Source organism: Sitodiplosis mosellana, unplaced genomic scaffold (assembly GCF_009176505.1).
Source record: "Sitodiplosis mosellana isolate CC-2019 unplaced genomic scaffold, AAFC_SMos_1.0 Smas_scaffold_3, whole genome shotgun sequence".
NCBI lineage: Eukaryota > Metazoa > Arthropoda > Insecta > Diptera > Cecidomyiidae > Sitodiplosis > Sitodiplosis mosellana.
In genome coordinates, this window is record NW_022595246.1 from 8,307,108 (window position 1) to 8,326,091 (window position 18,984).

The 18,984-nt window shown below is 35.6% G+C and overlaps 4 protein-coding genes and 1 non-coding gene across 10 annotated transcripts in view; 2 read left to right on the top strand and 3 right to left on the bottom strand.

The window, feature by feature from the left end:
* The window catches only part of LOC129565815 (alaserpin-like), a 12,400-nt gene extending 10,431 nt beyond the window's left edge, over window positions 1-1,969 (bottom strand). Inside the window, exons 1-3 of the mRNA XM_055441052.1 lie at window positions 1,889-1,969; window positions 1,689-1,798; window positions 813-1,616 (exon numbers count right to left, since the gene is read on the bottom strand). Of these exons, the coding sequence (XP_055297027.1) occupies window positions 813-1,616; window positions 1,689-1,798; window positions 1,889-1,898 (924 nt within the window). The 5' untranslated portion in view covers window positions 1,899-1,969. The remainder of the gene's footprint in view (window positions 1-812; window positions 1,617-1,688; window positions 1,799-1,888) is intronic.
* Window positions 1,970-3,840: 1,871 nt separating this feature from the next.
* LOC129565772 (uncharacterized) lies at window positions 3,841-5,812 on the top strand. Of its 3 annotated transcripts, XM_055440988.1 has the most exons (3): window positions 3,841-3,906; window positions 4,021-4,324; window positions 4,385-5,812. In XM_055440988.1, the coding sequence occupies exons 2-3, from the start codon at window positions 4,053-4,055 to the stop codon at window positions 5,463-5,465; spliced, it is 1,353 nt and encodes a 450-aa protein (XP_055296963.1). In that variant the 5' UTR covers window positions 3,841-3,906; window positions 4,021-4,052; the 3' UTR covers window positions 5,466-5,812. The 3 variants fall into 3 exon arrangements, with proteins under 3 accessions (XP_055296963.1, XP_055296961.1, XP_055296962.1); XM_055440986.1 differs by having other exon boundaries at window positions 4,021-5,812; XM_055440987.1 differs by having other exon boundaries at window positions 3,861-3,906; window positions 4,033-5,812.
* A 1,807-nt stretch (window positions 5,813-7,619) lies between these two features.
* LOC129566379 (protein Mo25) lies at window positions 7,620-14,387 on the bottom strand. Of its 4 annotated transcripts, XR_008687725.1 has the most exons (11): window positions 14,033-14,387; window positions 12,407-12,484; window positions 12,115-12,332; window positions 11,868-11,984; window positions 11,446-11,588; window positions 11,175-11,343; window positions 10,873-11,037; window positions 10,637-10,741; window positions 10,123-10,426; window positions 8,630-8,892; window positions 7,620-8,564 (listed from the first exon to the last, which is right to left on the bottom strand). XR_008687725.1 is itself a non-coding variant. In XM_055442253.1 (10 exons), exons 3-10 carry the CDS (start codon window positions 12,241-12,243, stop codon window positions 8,789-8,791), a joined length of 1,236 nt encoding a protein of 411 aa, XP_055298228.1. In that variant the 5' UTR covers window positions 12,244-12,332; window positions 12,407-12,484; window positions 14,033-14,387; the 3' UTR covers window positions 7,620-8,788. The 4 variants fall into 4 exon arrangements, 3 of the variants coding, with proteins under 3 accessions (XP_055298228.1, XP_055298231.1, XP_055298230.1); XM_055442253.1 differs by having other exon boundaries at window positions 7,620-8,892; XM_055442256.1 differs by having other exon boundaries at window positions 7,620-8,889; window positions 14,033-14,386.
* Window positions 14,388-14,770: 383 nt separating this feature from the next.
* Window positions 14,771-16,949, bottom strand: LOC129566378 (brahma-associated protein of 60 kDa). Its single transcript, XM_055442252.1, has 3 exons — window positions 16,567-16,949; window positions 16,248-16,441; window positions 14,771-16,184 (listed from the first exon to the last, which is right to left on the bottom strand). Exons 1-3 carry the CDS (start codon window positions 16,705-16,707, stop codon window positions 14,984-14,986), a joined length of 1,536 nt encoding a protein of 511 aa, XP_055298227.1. The 5' UTR covers window positions 16,708-16,949; the 3' UTR covers window positions 14,771-14,983.
* A 1,701-nt stretch (window positions 16,950-18,650) lies between these two features.
* Window positions 18,651-18,815, top strand: LOC129566607 (U1 spliceosomal RNA). Its single transcript, XR_008687750.1, has one exon. It is a non-coding gene; the product is annotated as a U1 spliceosomal RNA (small nuclear RNA).
* The last annotated feature ends 169 nt before the right edge of the window (window positions 18,816-18,984 follow it).

Consider the following 18,984-nt stretch of genomic DNA (forward strand, 5'->3'; position numbering starts at 1 on the left):
TTACATAAATCATAATAAATTGATTTTTATTAATTTTCTGTATATCGAATTTTTTTTTCGGACGGACGGACGGACAAGGGGTTTTGTCCGAACTTTTCAATTTTTTTCGGACGTCCGAAGTTTTTTCGGACGTCCGTAGAATTTCCGGACGTCCGAAGTTTTTTCGGACGTCCGTAAAATTTCCGGACGTCCGAAAAAACTTCGGACGTCCGAAAATTTTACGGACGTCCGAAAAAAATGCAAAGCCAAAAAAAATAATCGAGCCAAAAAAAAATTCAAAAGAAAATATATTAGTTTGTATATTAGTTGGTTTACACTTTTTGGTAAACGTTCTTACGTTGGTTGTTGCACTTTGAAACTAAAATATTCTGAGGGAATTTGTTTGTCGCAACGGATCAATTGTGGGATTAGAAGGAAATCATTGGGGCCGAGAAAATTTTCTTTTGAATTATTTTTTGGCTCGAATATTTTTTTTGGCTTTGAATTTTTTTCGGACGTCCGAAGTTTTTTCGGACGTCCGGAAATTGTTCGGACGTCCGGAAATTTTACGGACGTCCGAAAAATCTTCGGACGTCCGAAAAAATTTGAAAAGTTCGGACAAACCCCTTGTCCGTCCGTCCGTCCGAAAAAAAAATTCGGACATTCGGACCGGACGTCCGAAAAAAATTTTTGGTTTTCGGACATTCGGACCGGACGTCCGAAAAAAAATTTCGGTTTTCGGACATTCGGACCGGACGTCCGAATTTTTTCAAAAAATGTTCGGACGGACGGACGGACAAAATTTTGTCCGTTGACACCTCTAAATACATTACATTTTTTAGGATGTCAATCATTTGAATTTCAGTTTCAACTCTAAATTTCGGAATTTCAACATCAATTTTTGTAATCTGCAAGTGATCAAAAACTGTTGATAGATTGTAATTCTTCAATTGGACTTCTAACGCATTCAATCCGGTCCGGTTGTTAGGCAAAATGATCAAGAATGTAAAATTTGAATTGCCGTAAGCTATTTCCAGTCCTTTAGCATCCAATTCTTCCAAATATCCAAAATTAAAATCCATTTTTATCATATGCAGCGAGTCCACCCAAATAGAATCAGTTTCGTTGAAATAAAATTTTATTTTCCAAGGTTGGTATCTTTTAAATGCATACCGCCATTTACTCTTTAAGTAAATGGCATTTACCAAAAACACACGTGTCATATCATTAAACATATTTGGTTTTACGAAATTTTTAATTTTTCGTTTCGTTTTTTGTTCAACAAAACGATTGATTAATTGTGCGGTTTCATTTGATTGTATAAAATTCACTGACTCAATGTCTGATGCAAATTTTTCAACGGCAATTGTTCGAAAGTCTTCGTTTAATTGAAGTCCCCTCTTCACATAAATTCGATTTGCAATTGATAATTCTGATTCGCCAGCACTTTTGCGGATCAATTGATCAAGTTCATGGTATTGATCTGCCGTTATTGACTTATTATCACTCAAGTATAAGCCTTTTCTCAATTTGTCGAAAGTTTTACCGTTGGTCCCTTGCGACAGAAGTGTAAGCAACATCGACATAGAGAATGGCGAAAATACCATATTTCCATCAGCCTCTGATTGAGCGCATTGCTTTGGACATTTTTGTTTTTATTAATTTTAATATTCTTTGATTGGGTTGTATGTGTTTTAAGTATTAGTTACCTCATAAATATCCGCTGAAAATTTACAGATTCCTTGCGTTAACTCTCGAATTTGGACCTGTTCTGATACTGTATTTGAGAAAAACGCTAATAAAGCTACCAACAAAAACGCTGAAATCGCAAATGACAGTGTAGATTGAATATTAGAAATTAAAACAAATGTTTGCACTTTTAAACACCACATTTTACTAAAAACTTTACCTTTTTGCATTTTTTAAATCGACCTTAGTTCTGGAGGTCCTAAAAAAACCAAACTGAACTGCTCAAACTATTTGATAAAACTAAAAAAAATATCCAAACTGTAGTAAGAAACAACTCTATTGGCAATTTAAACTGTGTTATAAATGTATATTGCATAAAATCCACTTAACAATCAATTGGAGTAAATTGAATGAGTGTTTCTAAATCTTTTTATTTCCGCATCGTACGTAACAAATGTGGCTACGATACTGAAACTACGCATCACTTGTCTTATGTTTCAAACAAAACTTTTCTTAAATAAAATAAATGTAATTAAAATAAAACAAAACATTAAAAATAGAAAAGAAGAGAAACGAGAATGTCAGAATACAATCGAACCTTGATCGTCGTACAAAAATCAAATGAAAATTATTGCAATTTGTTGAGAAAAAAAGAATGTTCAATGATCGAAAGTGGAGAATATTTCGTAATAATCGTCATTTGTACACGTTGTGGCATTTGATATATCGGAGAATTATTGCGGGTCGAGTTCAGTTCGATTCGACATTTTCGTATTGATTGCATTTCGTTCATATCATTACGGCTGCGTGATTCATACTTTTATCCATCGGATAGTATCAAGAATCCTACGAAGTTTTCAGAATTGTATCAATGGTTTGATAAGATTTTTGTAGATTTCGATAGACGTGTTCCCGGAATGGAAGAATTCTGTACAATAATGCCGCAATTCAAAAAATGTAAAATGACTAAAAATCTCTTCACAAAGTATACACGAGTTAATTTTGAGGAATGCGAATAATAAATGTAAATTTTGAGATGTGCACAAAGTTTTTGAAATCAAAATGTAAAAAAAAACCAAGTGAAATTCATTTCATTTTCAATGTTAAAAGTACTCCACTTGTTAGATAAGTAACCCACACAATATGGATACAATACACGTAGTTTGCATATGGTATAGCTTCCAAACATTTACATAAGGAAGATGAGATGCACATTTTATGCATCGCATATGCATAGACAATCGACCAATGAACGCACGTATAATGCATATATTTCATTGATTTTCGTACAAAAAAGCATTACATATGGCGCATTGGGTTGAAACTCGTTCCATTGAGCATGAATGACCTGGAGATTTGCGTCAATAACTTCAAAAGGTGTGTATATTGATCTAAAGTATCACGATGATTGTTTTCAATATTTTGGCTCAGCTTTCTTTTTATTTCGGCTTTCTTGAATCTACCTATGAAATTCGGCTCAAATCTTATGTTGTTTCAGGCTTGGCGGCGAAGTGAGCAAAGTGTTCCCCGATTTGTTGCTGGCAACCATGGATATCATTCACACGCAGTACGAAAACTTAAAAGGACGCGATGGATACGCATTCAATACAGATGAGGCAAAAGAACGAGTGAGTTCCCATCCAAAATTTATCTCGTTTGTCTCCATTTCATTCGGAATTTTCCCCAATATTCATCAAAAATTCTTCTTTCTCAAACCAAAACAGCAATTGGCCATTTCGTGTGATCAGGCAAAGGCAATTACAAATATGGCAGTCACAGTTCCATACCGAATGCCCGGCGATATCAGCAGTCGATTGGGACAAACTGAAATTCTTATGCATTAAGTTTGTTCAACTGAAAAAAATCTGTCTGAATTTCCTTACGTTTTAAAAGTGTTATAAGTACTCCTCTTTTGATAATCTAAGCAAATAAATATTAAGTTTTGAATATTTGAACGAGAGAAATGTATTTGAGAGACAATTGTGATATGGTAATGCAATGAGTTTTTGCGGTATTTATAGAGAAAATTGTGAATATTCTGCTCAACACTATTTTCATCTGAATAAAATATCATTCTGTAAAGATGCAACAAAAATGAGGCAAAACGTAAATACCTGGTTCGTTCACATTCAAACAGAATTGTAGTTGACATTACGTTTGTAGTCTAAACCATCCATTATCGTTATTATCATCTTTTTGGCCTAAAAACCAAATAAAAATATATTTGAAAGAAACAAGGTAAGAATGTTGTTTTGAATGGTTTCATTTTGGTTTTCTTTGTGTATATTTTAGTAATTTTGCATACACTTTTTGTGAACAAGTGAATTTATTCCTGATTACTATAAACTGCAGCTATATTTTTAGTTTGATTGAGGTCCTTGAGCATGGGGAACAAAAGAAAGAAAAAATCGTTCGGAAGAAGAAGGCGTGAAGTAAATGTACAACAAAATCGAATTGAAGTGGAAGAAAATGCTGACACTGTGCCACAAAAAACAATCGTCGACATCAACAATGATTGTCTGGAACGCGTGTTCGAGCATTTGGATTTTCGTGACTTAATTCACGTGGCTGAAGCGAACAAGCATCTTGGTGTAGCAGCCGAAGCGGTTTTTGTTCGGAAACTCAAGAGGAGGCTGATAGCGGTTAAAATTGGCAGGTTATTTAAGTATAAGTATCCTGATATAAGCATTCACGACGATGCAATTTGTATTCGTAGGTCGCTGTTAGCTTTCAGAGCCATACGTCTTTTCGGTCAAAGTGTCTCGGCAATACATTTGAAAATCAAAAGAAAATTTCTTCGCGAAAAATTCTTTGTCCATGTCAACGAATATTGTCGCAAGACGCTGAACACTTTCCGCATTTTCGGAAATGATTCAAACATATTTGGTGCCGCAAAACATCGATTTGAAAATTTTGAAGAATTCTCGTCGAGTGAGGGCAAACTAGGCCCTGGATGTGAACATTTCAAACGCCTTTTTCCACGTTTACGTCAACTAACATTCATCGACAATGATATTGTTGAACCGAAATATATTCACAAAACTTTTCCGCACTTGGCCTTCACCTTTGAATACTCTTTTAATTTGGAACCTCCAAAACTATTGAAATTGAATATGAGTGGTATTGATTTCCAAAGAATTGCATCATTGAATCCACATATTCAAAGTATTGCATTAAACGGATATCTAAATCCAAGCATTTGGGAAGTTTTAAACACGGAACTGAAGAATTTGAAAAGTATTTCAATTTGTTATTCGCCAAAGCATGTTGTATGCTATAATTCACTCATTCGGTTCAATAATGTTGAAATATTCGATGTGCTCTGTAAACTTGATTACAGTAAAGTTACTCCAAAAAATGTGTTCTCTTTCAAGCGTCTAAAGAATATGAAAGTACGGTGCTATAAAAATCAACTCGAAGGGTGGTTAGATTTTATTTTAGCACATCCCACAATTGAAGTGCTTGTGATAGATTTGACATGGATGGATGAATATCAAACATGCTTAGAAAACCTACACCACAAACTAAATAGAGTGAGACAAAATACGCAATTTATCACGTTGCAGATGGACTACTTCGAATACTTTGGGGAGGAAGGGGATAAGTCTGATATGTTGGGATTAAAGAAATATTTAGAGGCTCAAAAGTGGTTTGATAGGTTTTCTGTAGTATTTAGTGGTCATGAATTTGCAGAAGTTGATGATTTGATGGAAAATACTCCTCGAATTAAAAATTATGAAATCAAAAAATATAACTTAATTGAAAAACCTTATGTTGATTTTGATAAGCGCGAATAATAAATACAAATTTTGAATTGTGTTCAAAGCTTTGAGTTCAAATGATGAAAAAAAAAGATTATCGTAAACCATCCAAATTGTAACATAGTTCCAATTGTAACATAGTCTTAAAGTAAACCACTTTTCTGAAAAAATACAAATAATTCATAATTTATATTCATATCGGAAGTTTTTTTCGTGATCTTCTCAAATATGATATAAAAAACAACAGTTACCCTTCAAAGTTTTGCAGAAAATTAGTCTATTTGTTCAATTGTTACAATTTGGATGGTTTACGATATAATTAGCCAAGAATGTAAAATAACAAAAAACCACAAGAACTCTTTTCAAGAATCACTCTATCTATTTTAAAAGCAAATAAATGGAAATGAAACTAAAAACCTGTTTTTTTTTTTATCACACTGTTTGCTGTAAAAGTGATGGTGATTTTTCTTCCAGCCGTTTTGGTATCGTTATGATAATTCATTTTCTTTTTTGAAAAGTTGACGCTCGGAAAGAGATTTCAAGTTATTATATCAGCCCATTACGGTTCTTATCAAGAAGGAATTTGAGGATTTAAATGTTTGCAGAATGATTTTCTCTGAAATTTACTAATAACGGCTTCGTGAATCTGTGATCCCTGTACCTGTAAATTGAATATTGTTCACAGGTTATGTGACACATATTTGGGAAGGTTGACCAATTCCTGTTTCTAGGTATTCTCACAAAACATAGTACAAACGGAATTATAAATAACGGGACGAATCAGTAATTCAAGACATAATAAAGTCGATCAATTAGTATTCGTCAGCAAAAAGAGAAAGAAAAACCAAATTAGTCTTCAATAAAGGAGTGAGTCTAATGTGAGAAATATAAAATATTCATTGGTTCACAAATTTAACAAGTGACTTTAACAGTTCAATTGACTTCGTTTGTTAATGAGAGAACAATTTCGTCTCTTCATTCAAACAACGACAAAAAGGTGAAGCTATTCTAAAATATTTTTGAATGGCGAACAAAAGAAGGAAACGGTCGATCAGAAAAGGGCGTAAATTGAATGCAAAATAAAATTGAATTGAAGCCGAGGAGAATGCTGGGACTGTACCAGCAAAAACAATCGTTGATATCGATAACGATTGCTTAGAAAGAGTTTTCGAGATGCTGGATTTTCGTGACTTAATTTACTTGGCTGAAGCAAGCATCTAGGTGCAGCAGCCGAAGCGGTTTTTGCTCGAAAACTCAAAAGAAGATTGATTGTCGTTGAAATTTTATCTGTACATAGATCCAATGACATGGATATTTTCGACGATGCAATTTATATTTATCGGGAGTTTTTAGCAGTCCAACTTATGCGGCGTTTTGGTCAAAGTGTTTCTGGAATTCATTTAAAACTCAAAACCATTACGATTTTTTTGAAAAGCGTCAGGGGCCAGCGAGATATACAAATTGTATCTCTTCGCGAAAGTTTATTTCTTCACGTCAATGAAAATTGTCACAAGACGCTGAATGATCTAATCATTTGGGGAGATTCATACAGAGTTCGTTCACTCATGTTCGGGGTAGTGAAACATCCGTTTGAAAACGTTAAAAAATTCTCATTTCATAAGAAGTCAGTTGGAGCTGGGTGTGAACACTTTAATCGAATTTTTCCACGTTTACGTCAACTTGAAGTCGATATGCTCAGTGAAAAGGGTACAGACAAACATCCAATCGCTATATTTTCTTTCAAGCGTCTAAAGAATATGACAGTGAGATGCTACGAAGAACAATAAGAGGTGTGGTTAGATTTCGTTCTGGCACATCAAACAATCGAAGGCCTTTTGATTTGGATTATTAATCCTGAGTCCATGCTAGATCATCTAAATGAGTTTGAAAAAGTACGCCAAAAATTAATCAAAGCGCGTCAAAATACCAAGTTCATATCATTACGGCTGCGTGATTCATACTTTTATCCATCGGATATCAGGAATCCTACGAAGTTTTCAGAATTGTATCAATGGTTTGATAAGATTGTTGTAGATTTCAATAGACGTATTCCCGGAATGGAAGAATTCTGTACAATAATGCCGCAAATCAAAATGTAAAAAAAAACAAAGTGTAATTCATTTCATTTTCAATGTTAAAAGTACTCCACTTGATAAGCAAATAAATCGAAATGAAACCAAGGAAAGACTGTTTTGTTTGAGATATTTTATTGTTTGCAGTAATAATAAATGATCAATTTTGTTTTGTTCACTGTAAGAGCCAATTTTGGTTTTTGTATTGATTTTTTCTTCTGTAAAAGTGATGATGATTTTCTCTCTCAGTCAATTTGGTTTGGTTGTGATAATTTATTTGATTTTTTTTTTAAATATCATCTTATTTTTTCGCCCAGCTCATTCAATCAATTCACGGTTATCATTGACCTTACAAGACAAACCTAGTAGCTAAACCAATATTCAATGCACATTCCATTCGCTGTGATGCAAAAAAAAATTATTACTATTACAGATTCTGTCATTTTTCCGTTCATCATATTTTTTGTTTCAATTGATAAATTCCTATTTGATTCAATAAAAAAACTGCCTATTGTCTAATCCTGCCATACGCACCGCTTTAAGTGTCCCGACATTTCATGCGAATATTCAATACCTGTGCAATGGTCGTTGTTTCAAACATAAATTCGATTGAAACGTGTTTCTTTCCTAACAAAAAAAAACGAAGGGTTGAAATGGTTCCAAGCGAAAATGATTGACAATCGATTTACATCTAAAATCCATTGCATCGATGAACAAAAAAAAAATTCAAGTTCAAAATTAGTTTTGAAGGCTGATTCTAAAGCGTTTCAGTGATATATTTACTGATAGATATTTTTCTAGATCTCACAACATTTATTGTGTTCCACCTGCAATTCTGCTCGATGTCCAAGAGATATAGATAGACAGAGAGAGAGGCAGAGAGACTTTTAAGCCGCACACGATACGATGTTGGTTCGTTTCTTTCACTTCCTTGTTTATAATAAATTAGTACACGTGTAAACATCTAATTTTATTGAATTTTTCAAGCACTTAGGAACGTAATCGTACACATTGTCATTGCTCCTTTGGGATTCCCACGCATAAGAGTTTTAAAATTGATGTGCTAGACAGAATGAACGAATGAACAGACCAAAAAGCAAATCAATCAATTTCTTTTCAACTGAATACCCATTTTCCATTCGAAGAATGCCTCAAACGATGTTAAAATACTAAACTTGGTTTTGATAGTAATAGGCTGCTGTGGACATCCCCGAGCAAATCCCCGTGTGTATGCGAATTATTGTTTGGGTCGGCAATGGCAAATAAAATTGTTTCAATAATAATAAACTATTGGTCTTTGGAGTGATCCGATGGAGCTGGAACTGCGGCTGCATTCTCCGCTTCGACAACATCCACAATCGACGCTATCGGTGAATCTAGCTCGGGTGCTGCTTCAAATGAAAAGAAAAAATAGATTCGGAATTGCAATTACGTGTGAAGAAAAATAGCGACATTCCAACATCGAAAGCAAATTAAGTCAGCTAAAGCAAAAAAAGAACTGAAAAAATCCAGATTCAAATCAGCCGATTGAAATTAAACACAATCAAAAGAAGAAAAATGAACAAAAAACCATAAAAATTATTGTTATATTCCTTCCTTTCATTAGCCATAAGGAATATAAATTTTCTTTTATTTCGTTTCTTAGAAAATAGAAATAAAATTAAATTAAAATAGTAAAAATAATTTAGCGCTTCGTCGTCTGTCAATTTGTATTGTTCTCTCTCAGTTCAATTGATTTATTATTCTCGTTAAATTGGATTTATTCTTTATTGTGTGTATGTGTGGTGTGTGTGTGTGTTTATTTTTTAGCTGAAAACTTATAAAATCGAGTCTTTCAAGTCAATAGAATTGTTGTTGTTTTTTTTTCTTCTCTTCACATATTTTGTAAGCAAATTAATTTAACATCTTGAGGACATGCCCTCATTTTTCGATTTTTTTTAACTTTTTTCACTCTTTGTTTTATTCGTTTGTTAAGAAATAACACATTTCCTCTGAAGAAGTAACAACGAAAGAAAAAGAAGAATTTATTCAAAATCCGAACGAAAAGTTGTATTTGGTCACTTTGTTCCTCTTGTGAAGCTTAAGAATATGCGTCTTATTCGAGTTAGCTTTAAAGCAACAGGTAGCATTCGGATCACGATTGAGTGAGAAATAAAATGATACGCAAGAAAAAGATGATTTTTTGTTTGTTTGCCGTGAAGAGAAATCGATTCTATTTGTATTTGTATTTTTTTTTCTTTTTTCCGTTTAATGGTCAACATAAACACACAACAAATTGCTTGCCTTTCTTCACAAAATGTTATTTTAAATAAATAAGTGATTATTACTGATTTATTGCAACGAGAATGAAATAAAATTGATAAATCTTCGATTGCTTGTGCGATTTGTCTATTGTTAATGTTATTGATTTTACTGTGATTGTTTCATGTGTATGTGTGTTTCATTTTCTTTTTCTTCTGCGAAAAATTAGTGTACTTGTTTGTGTTTGCACGAGAAGTAAGAAGAAAAGAAGGAATACCGAAAAAAACATAAGGTGAAAAAAGTAAACAAACTAAAGCAGCAAGTGTGTGTGTGTGTGTGTGCAGTTCATTTGAAACTTGTGTAACCTTCCGTTGAATTACCTCCTGAACCCGATATTGATGGACCGGGGGGTGTGGTCGGTGTTGTCGCATTCGAATTGGCGGCCGAACCACTGCTGCCGCCACCACCACCACCGCCAGCATTTGATGATGCACCAGCTGCACTGCTGCTTGCTATCGGTTTCAGTTCTTTGATTTGCTTAATCAAATAGGCTTTTTCGTCGTTAAACTGCTCGTCTTCCGATCGATCGGTGTGAAATTTCGTTAGGAAGTCTATCAATTTCTCCTGATTTCGCAGCAATATATCCAATATTGGCTTCGGTTTGTTTGGATTTGCCACGAAAACCTAGGTCACCGGAAAGGGAAAAAAAGCCAGATGTGATGAGTCAGTGCGAAATGGAATGCAAATACAAATCCAAAAAAAAAAAAAATCAAATTCAATGGCTTTTAAGCGAAGAATACAAGAAATTCTAATTCAAACAACAACAAAAAAAAATGGTGGAAAATTCGGCGAAACAAACGTTTCAAAAAAGTGCTTAAAACCTGATCAATATACCTTGAACACGTGGAAGGCTTCAAATTGAATATTACGCGATTTCTCTTTTAGCATATTCATCATAAGCTTCAAATTTTCTGGGTTTGAAATATACCGAGTCATTACCTGCAAAAAAGGAAAGTATTGATTGAGTTCATTCACGTTTTTGTTCCACTGTCGGTGCGGAATTGATTATTCGTCATTCGAATTCGAAAAGAGAACTTGATTCACATCACATTGTCACAATTTGTACTTACTGTAAAGTTATGTCTATCCAATAGCAATTCGCCCAATAGTTTTAAGCTTTGTCTACGTGTTACATAATTCTCTGAGCTTAACAATTGCTGATAATGTGTAAACACCTGGTCATAGTTTGCCTCCAAGAATTCAGCACACAGCATTTTATGACGTGTTAGTAGTTCCTAATTGCGAAAAGAAAACGCAAAATAAACATCAATGTTTCCAGTTGTGTCAACACAAATCCAATCGATTTGGATCAATACTGCACGCTCAACAATAAAACCCAAAATTGAATCTAGTTCTGTCTGATTATATTTACCTTAAACGTAGAAAATGCATCAGATGCAATGTCAAATGTTGAAACTTCAACGTAACGGAAAAAATTGAAGAATTCATTTGAATGTAACATAATTTTGGCCAATGCTTCGTACCGTGCGCATTCACGTAACATTGTTCCACAGTTCAGTGCGATTTCTTGGTGTTCATAGCTGTAGAAGATGATGATGTGTTGTAAGATATTTTGTAAATGGTATGTGTGTGTGTTTGTGTCCCGATTTAGACTAAACAACATAACGTATAATGTGAATTACCCAGCTATTAACGTAAATAGAATTTCCGGTTTTGTGCAAATGTATTCAACAGTCGGTGACCGAGTGCCAATTTGCCGTCTAAGTACATTATTAAAAACTTGTGCCACATCTTTCTTGCCCTCGAAATCAATGCGATTCAGATTCTGTAAAACGAAACGAAAGAAGAAAAAACACCATATTTAGCTCTCTCAATTATGCAATTTTCGTTCGTAATGGATGAAGTGACGTTTTATGAAATTGGTGTTGGCAGGCACTATCGCTGGATTGACGTAGTATGTGGATGACAAGTGATGATGCACGCCACGCCAAACATATACACCACACACAAAACGCGCGAGTCAAGACTCAAGCGATAGCACGTGCTTCGTGTGCAATGTTTTTGTCGTCATTCATGCAATTTGCTTTCGATAAGCAAAACTAACCTGAATCAAAAGTAACAATAAATTGCTGTTGTACAATTCTTGTGACAGTTGTGCTACGACGTAGTCAGTTTGTGGCTCCGAATCGGATGTTCCATACAACATGTTTTTGATAAGAACCTGCGAAAAACAACGTCATCAATGTATGAATGAATGGAATCAGTGTTCAAAGTCCGTATTGCGCGACTGGAATTGACTTTTTCTTTCATCTAATGCGATTTTCTTCAATAGCAAAAGCGAAAATACTTACTAAATTTTTGCTAACGTCTTCTTGAGCCTTTTCCGCCTTTTTATCGCCTCGCTCCAGTGCAGTAACGGCTTCCTTCAGTGCTTTCACCAATTCGGCCGGTGACTTTTGTGATTTCCCAAAGAGCGGCATGTTGTTGTGGTGGTGGCTTACTTCGTAATATGACCTTAGATTGGGATGAAATCAATGCGCGTGCCAATGGCCGAATGTCTTTGTTTGCTCTGAAATTTCCAATGGAAAATGTTCCAGATTTTGCTATTGTAAATAGTAATTCGATCTGATAAAGTGTAATTACCTTTAGTTCAATTGTGATTCGTTGGAGCTCTTGAATTCCTCGCCAAAGCAAAGAACAAAAAGGCGCCACAAGAAATGTCTATGAACAAAACAAGAAGAAAATCGTAGAAAATCAAAATCACAATATTACAAATAGTGATTGTTTGCTGCTGTTCATAACTTAAATAGCAGACGCAATTAGTTTCACGTTTCAAATAAATATATTATTGCCAAATTGGTTTTTTTTCTCTTTCGATTGAGAGAAAGGGAAAGAGAGTAAACGATTTGCGTAGAATTTGTTGTCGTTTGACGACAAAGCACACCACAAAATTGTTTCAAAAACAAACGGGAAAAAACGAAAACATCTTTGAATCTCTGTATAAACAAATCCCGAGGTATTAAAAATCATGTACACACCGAGCGAGCGAAACAGAGACGCAGCGAATCTGTGTCTGTGGTGTTTGTGTGTGACGGCACACAGTCCTCTCTCACTCTGTCGCATTGTGCGATGCACAACTGCGATTCGTACGAGTCATCGAATCGACCACGATAACGTTCTACATGTATGCGCCAGTGAACACATGTGCATTTATTGCTCTCGATATACTCTCATCACGAAAAATGTTGTAATATCATATCACCCGTGTCTGTTTTTAAATATACACGTACTCTTCGATTTCAACGTAATCGTTGTAAATAAACAACAAGAGAGCCGAGCGAAGAAAAAAAAATGAAGATATCGTATACGCTGAATTTGTTGTGCAAAACAACGACGATTCGAAGAAAAACAAAACACTTGATTGGAAATACGACGATACTATAATCCCGTGACACCCCGTGTCTATTTAATCTGTGAATTGCATCAAAAACCGTTCACTTGATGTTGTTGTTGTTCTCTTTTTTTCATGCTCGCTCTCATTAAGAAGCTATTTTTCACATAATTTCGACAATTATTATTAATTATTTGTACATTTTGAATATGTTAAATACCGGTGCCAATTCACACACAAAATGTTCGGTTGCTTCGGCTGTTTATTCGAATGATTTATATACAACAGTAAAAGAAAAGAAAAAACTGACACTGTTCAAGAGGTGTATGCATATATATATATATATATAATATATATATATATATATATATTCAATGACAATGACCATCATACATAAGCACACACGGCGCTATTTCTTATTCTTGCACACAGGCACTCCGCATACACAGACACTCTGCACACGATGTGTGAGGGAGTGAGAGACACAAAAAAAGAAATGAAGACGAGAGAAAAAAAAGCAGATCCCGTCCATCCCGAAAGTTACGAAAACAGAACACACACACCACAAATGAATAAAAATAACCAAATCAAGATGAATTTTTTTTATAGATTCGCATGTAAACGTGAACCTATAGAAAAAATCAGACAGAAGCGAAAAAAACCGAAACGAATGACTGCTATTCCGATTATCACGTAAAACCACACAATTTCGGAAAATGATGCGAAAATAAATTAGGTAATACACAACGGTGTGTGTGCGAATTTCGTGATGGCAACAATAGCACAGATAAAAAAAAAATGATTTATCATCGCAATACTGTAAAAATTGAATTGAACTTTTCCACTCAGATTTGTTTGACTCGATTCGATTGTCTTACTTTATGTTTCTTTTTTTTTCTCTTGTTGGTTCGGTTTGTTTAAGCCTGTTGGATTTTCTTTTAGCGTATTGGCTCCAATGCACTTTATTGATTTCTAGAATTAAAACACCGCACACAACACACTGAAGAAGAAAGAAAAAATCGTCGACGAAAAAAAACTGCAAATAGATTTCGATTTTTTGGGGTTCTTTTTTCTCTTTCTTTCCGTATAGTTTTGATGTCGTGTCCGTCAAACTCGTAGCACAGGTCTCACCACTGCTGGAAACAGTTTGCGATTGGCGTATAATAGCGTAAAGAACTAATGAAAAAAAAAAACATAAAATGTAGAAAATCTTCGAATGATGATACATTTGACAGTTCAGTCTTCGCTGTTTTATCAGTATGCGTGTGTATGTCCGTGTTTGTATCTGTGTATGTGAATGACACATTGACCGCAATTGTATTCGACTATAGCTTATTTTTGACAAACGGCTTTTTTCTTCATCGGTACCTATCTCTCTGTGTGTGTATGCTCTCAAGCTCGTTGCACGGCTCTGACATGAAGTAGTCTGCATGTTACACGCCTTCATCAAACCAGACGCAGACACACACACACACACAACAAATGAAGAAGAAGAAATGAAACGCAACGAAGACACAGAGTGTTGAAAAAAAAACTGACTATGATTTGGAACAAAAGCTTACATAATGTGATGATTCATGTTTTCTTATCCTGACAACTTTTCCAAAGGCTTACGCTTATTCTGAACCGCATCGCATGTCCTTTATTTTGCAATTTATTTATTTCATTCAGCACAAATCTCTTCTTGTCAAATTAAAATACAATCGAATGTGGTGTAGAGCAAAAATTCAATTCCAACATTGTTGTCATTCGTTAAAAATGGATAAAAATGGAACTTAAAACAAAAAGTAATGGTGTGTTTCCCTAATGAAATTATATGTGACGAAGATTTATGCGTTCCGTATGCCCAACGCCTGTTCCAATTCGGCACGTTTCTGATTGACTTTGGTGAAGAAATATCGTGAAACGGCTTCGTTTGTCCATGGCTGATAATAGAATTCGGCACGGCGTTCTTCTTCCGGATTGCCGACTACATCGGTCATTGTTTTTAGGTCACGAGTTTGGCTGACAATCCAACGATGAATAAATGTTTGCGGATCTTTTGCAAAACTCAAGAAAAATTCACGATTTGTTTTCAATTGATTGATTGTATCGACAGTCTCATGTATCTTTTGATCGAGCACTTGAATCTCTTGCTGGCTGGCCGTACTCATTAGGAAGTTATTCATTTGGTTCTTCAGTGTATCGTCAACTTCAACATCGATATCATAGCAAGCGGTTTGTTTGTGTTCGGTGCTACCTTCAACGGTAATTATATGATTGATGACAATTGGATCGGGTGGATGCAACAATGGGTTCAATCGTTGTGGAATTTCGGCAAATTTCATTCGTGGACAACCGAATATCTGCTCCAAATATTTATCGCAATTGATAAATTCACGTTCGTGAGCATCTTGCAGCTTGTGTGTTTTGATGTACTGCCACAAAGCCGATATGATCACCGGCCGAGTTTGTGTATGCACACCAAGCAATCGTGCCAATCGTGAATCCAACTTGAATTGCAACGGCTGATAGTCGAGCAATAGTAAAATGGTGCAACGTACATTTCGATCGCCTGGTCGTTTCACTTGAAAACCATCGGTCTCTTGGGTCGAATGTGTACGATGCCACTCGACCAAATGATTATCCGGTCCGTACAGATCTTTGTCCAGTTCGATGACCAACGATTTGAAGAAACTTGAGAATTTCCGCTTGATTTTATTCGGATCGCTTTTGGTATCCTCCAATAAACGGCCTTCAACACGTAATTCCCACGATGCAACCGTACCTTCGGTTGCATCGGGCCCATCGCCCGGCTCTTTGCTCGGATAGAATGTATTCGAAATGAAAATACGCAATTTTCGCTTTTGTTTCATCGGACGTTTCAAAGCTTCTTGAATATCGAGCCGTTTGCGCATTATTGTTGCATCCAATTTGCGCTCGAATGCCAACAAATCCATGTAGGCTTGCGATTCGGGCACCAAATCACGAACTTTTTGCGGTAAAATCTTGTCGGCCAACTTCTTCTTTTTCTTTGCTGGATACTCGGCACTAAAACAAACAAAAACCCATGAATTCATTGAAAATGAACGAAACAAGAGTGAGACGACATACTTTTTCGGTTGTCCAGGCATTTGGTTCCGTGCATCTTGCGGTCTTTTGCTGCTCGGTGTATTTGGATTACCTCCACGAGCGCTTGACATATTTTGGAATCCGCTACCCGGTTGACCTGGCTGTCTCTGTTGCGGATGCATTCCCGGTGGACCGGCATTCATTTGTGGTGGTGGCGGCGTAAATCCACGTTGTGCCTAAAAAAAGATCATGCAAAACACCGCAACAACTGTTAGTTATAACCTCAAAGCAAGTCAACAAAGCAACACCCAAAAATGTCAATTTTTACACTTCGATGTATGAAATACGAATATCCACTCACGGGAAAGTTTTGTGCTGGCCCAGAATATGGACGCATCGGAGTTCCAGGCGGTGGCTGTGGCATTGGTTGCTGATATCTCGCCTGTTGTGGACTCTGTGGCGGACCAGTTACACCGCCTGTCTGCTGAAATCTCTGTGACATCGCCGCTTCTACTTTCTTCACGGTGTTTTCAAAACTAATTTCGTCGTGCACAAATCAATCTATGCTATGAAAAATTGTCAACAATTCAAACAATTCCCAAAAGACTGCGAACTTTTTATGAGGATTTCAAGTCAATTTCAAACACAAGAAAAAAGTGACGCCATGTATACTAACACAAATCCTCTTTCGTTTGATATTTTCGAGTGACATCGACGTCGTTTCGATCTGAAGATAGCTGCAACAAGTCAACGCGTGACATGGTACAAGTTCGTGTATACGTAATTTGTGACTGTTCTGAAACCATGGAAAATGAAATGTTAGAATTGGTCTTGGTCGAGAGAATTTCATTTGAGAGACAATTATAGAATTTTTTAGTATTTGTGTGAATATTTTTTTTTAATAAGATATTGTTATGGCGAACAAGAGAAAGAGAAAATCGTTCGGAAAGCGTTGTAGATTCAAAGTAAGAGGAAAACAAATGGATGTGGAAAAGAATACCAAATCTTCTTCCTCAAAAACAATTGTTGACATCAACAATGATTGCCTGGAACGCATGTTCGAGCATTTGGATTTTCGTGACTTAATTTACGTGGCTGAAGCCAACAAACATCTTGGCGTAGCAGCCGAAACGGCTTTTGTGCGTAAACTCAAAAGGAGGCTAATAGCGGTTGAAATTGACGATTCATCTGAGTATGAGTATCCTGATATAAGCATTTACGACGATGCAATTTATATTCGTAGGTCGCTGTTAGCTTTCAGAGCCATACGTCTTTTCAGTCAAAGTGTCTCGACAGTACATTTGAAAATCAAAAGAGATCCATTTCTTCGCGAAAAATTCTTTGTCCATGTCAACGAATATTGTCGCAAGACGCTGAACATTTTCCGCATTTTCGGAAATCATTCAAACATATTCAGTGCCGCAAAACATCCATTTGAAAATGTTGAAGAATTCTCGTCGAGTAAAGGCGAACTAGGTCCTGGATGTGAACATTTCAATCGTCTTTTTCCACGTTTACGTCAATTAAAATTCATCGACAATGATATTGTTGAACCGAAATATATTTACAAAACATTTCCGCACTTGGATGCCTTCACCTTTGAATGCTCTTTTAATTTGGATTTGAATATGTATCGTATTGATTTCCAGAGAATTATCTCTTTGAATCTACAGATTCAGAGTATTGCATTAAACGGATACTTAAATCCATGCATTTGGGATATTTTCAACACGAGACTCAAGAATTTGAAAAGTATTTCAATTTATTATTCGCCAAAGCATGTTAAAAGATATGATTCACACATTCTGTTCAATAATGTTGAAATATTCGATGTGCACTGTAAACATGGTTACAGAAAAGTTACTCCAAAAAATGTGTTCTTTTTCAAGCGTCTAAAGAATATGAAAGTACGGTGCTATAAAAATCAACTCGAAGGGTGGTTAGATTTTATTTTAGGAAATGGATAAGGATTAAATTGAAATGGATAAAAATCATCAGTCAAAAATACATGTCAATTTGCCCATTGCTTGAAAAATTTTACCTTATCATCGTTATTGTTAATCACAAACGATTGTTTTTCTAAAGCATATTTGGAATACAGCGGTTGAAGTTGAACTTTCAAAGTTCTTATTTTGAGCATTAAACATTGAGCATTGATCATAGAGCATTGAACACTGAATACCGAACATGAACAAAGACATGAGCATTTACTGCATTGCATATACCGTACACACTTCTCCGGTGTACACTCACTTGAAGAACAGCATCACAAAGAGTCTATGGTAAAGAGCAAAGCGCACATCGCACATCGCTCTCGTACATAGAGAAAGTATATAACAGTTGAACGAGACTCGTAATGGTATTTTCATTTTTCGACTTGCTACAGTTCGCTCGTGCAACGTATGCGCGCAGTGGTTAAGTGCTCAGTTGAGATGATGCCAAATCATACTTACCTGGTGTAGAGGTATTCGTGATCATTAAGGCGAATCCTCCGGAATGAGGCTCTTTCATTGCACATTCGAGGGGGCTGAACTCTGCGATTATGACTCAAGTTCATAACTCGTGCACACTATTTTTGGTAGCAGGGAAAAGCGTTCGCGCTATCCCTATCTTATTCCATTGAAAAATAAAAAATAAATCATAAATCAGTAAATCTGATTTCAAAACTCTTTGAATATTCAAATCAGTCTATTCAAATGAGTTTGATGCAGCGTTTAGTGTAATACTCTATAACACATATACCATTTAATCATGTAACGTTTAGAGAATGTTTTAATAG

Excerpts from the sequence above, each read along its gene's own strand:
- LOC129565772 (XM_055440986.1), top strand. The coding sequence starts at position 4,053 with ATGGGGAACAAAAGAAAGAAAAAATCGTTCGGAAGAAGAAGGCGTGAA.
- LOC129566379 (XM_055442253.1), bottom strand. The coding sequence starts at position 12,243 with ATGCCGCTCTTTGGGAAATCACAAAAGTCACCGGCCGAATTGGTGAAA. Across the intron at positions 11,985-12,114 it reads AAGACGTTAGCAAAAATTTA|GTTCTTATCAAAAACATGTT; the intron begins GTAAGTATTTTC and ends TGTTTTTCGCAG. Across the intron at positions 11,344-11,445 it reads CTATTTACGTTAATAGCTGG|CTATGAACACCAAGAAATCG; the intron begins GTAATTCACATT and ends CATCTTCTACAG.
- LOC129566378 (XM_055442252.1), bottom strand. The coding sequence starts at position 16,707 with ATGTCACAGAGATTTCAGCAGACAGGCGGTGTAACTGGTCCGCCACAG. Across the intron at positions 16,442-16,566 it reads GGCCAGCACAAAACTTTCCC|GCACAACGTGGATTTACGCC; the intron begins GTGAGTGGATAT and ends ATCTTTTTTTAG. Across the intron at positions 16,185-16,247 it reads ATGCCTGGACAACCGAAAAA|TGCCGAGTATCCAGCAAAGA; the intron begins GTATGTCGTCTC and ends TGTTTGTTTTAG.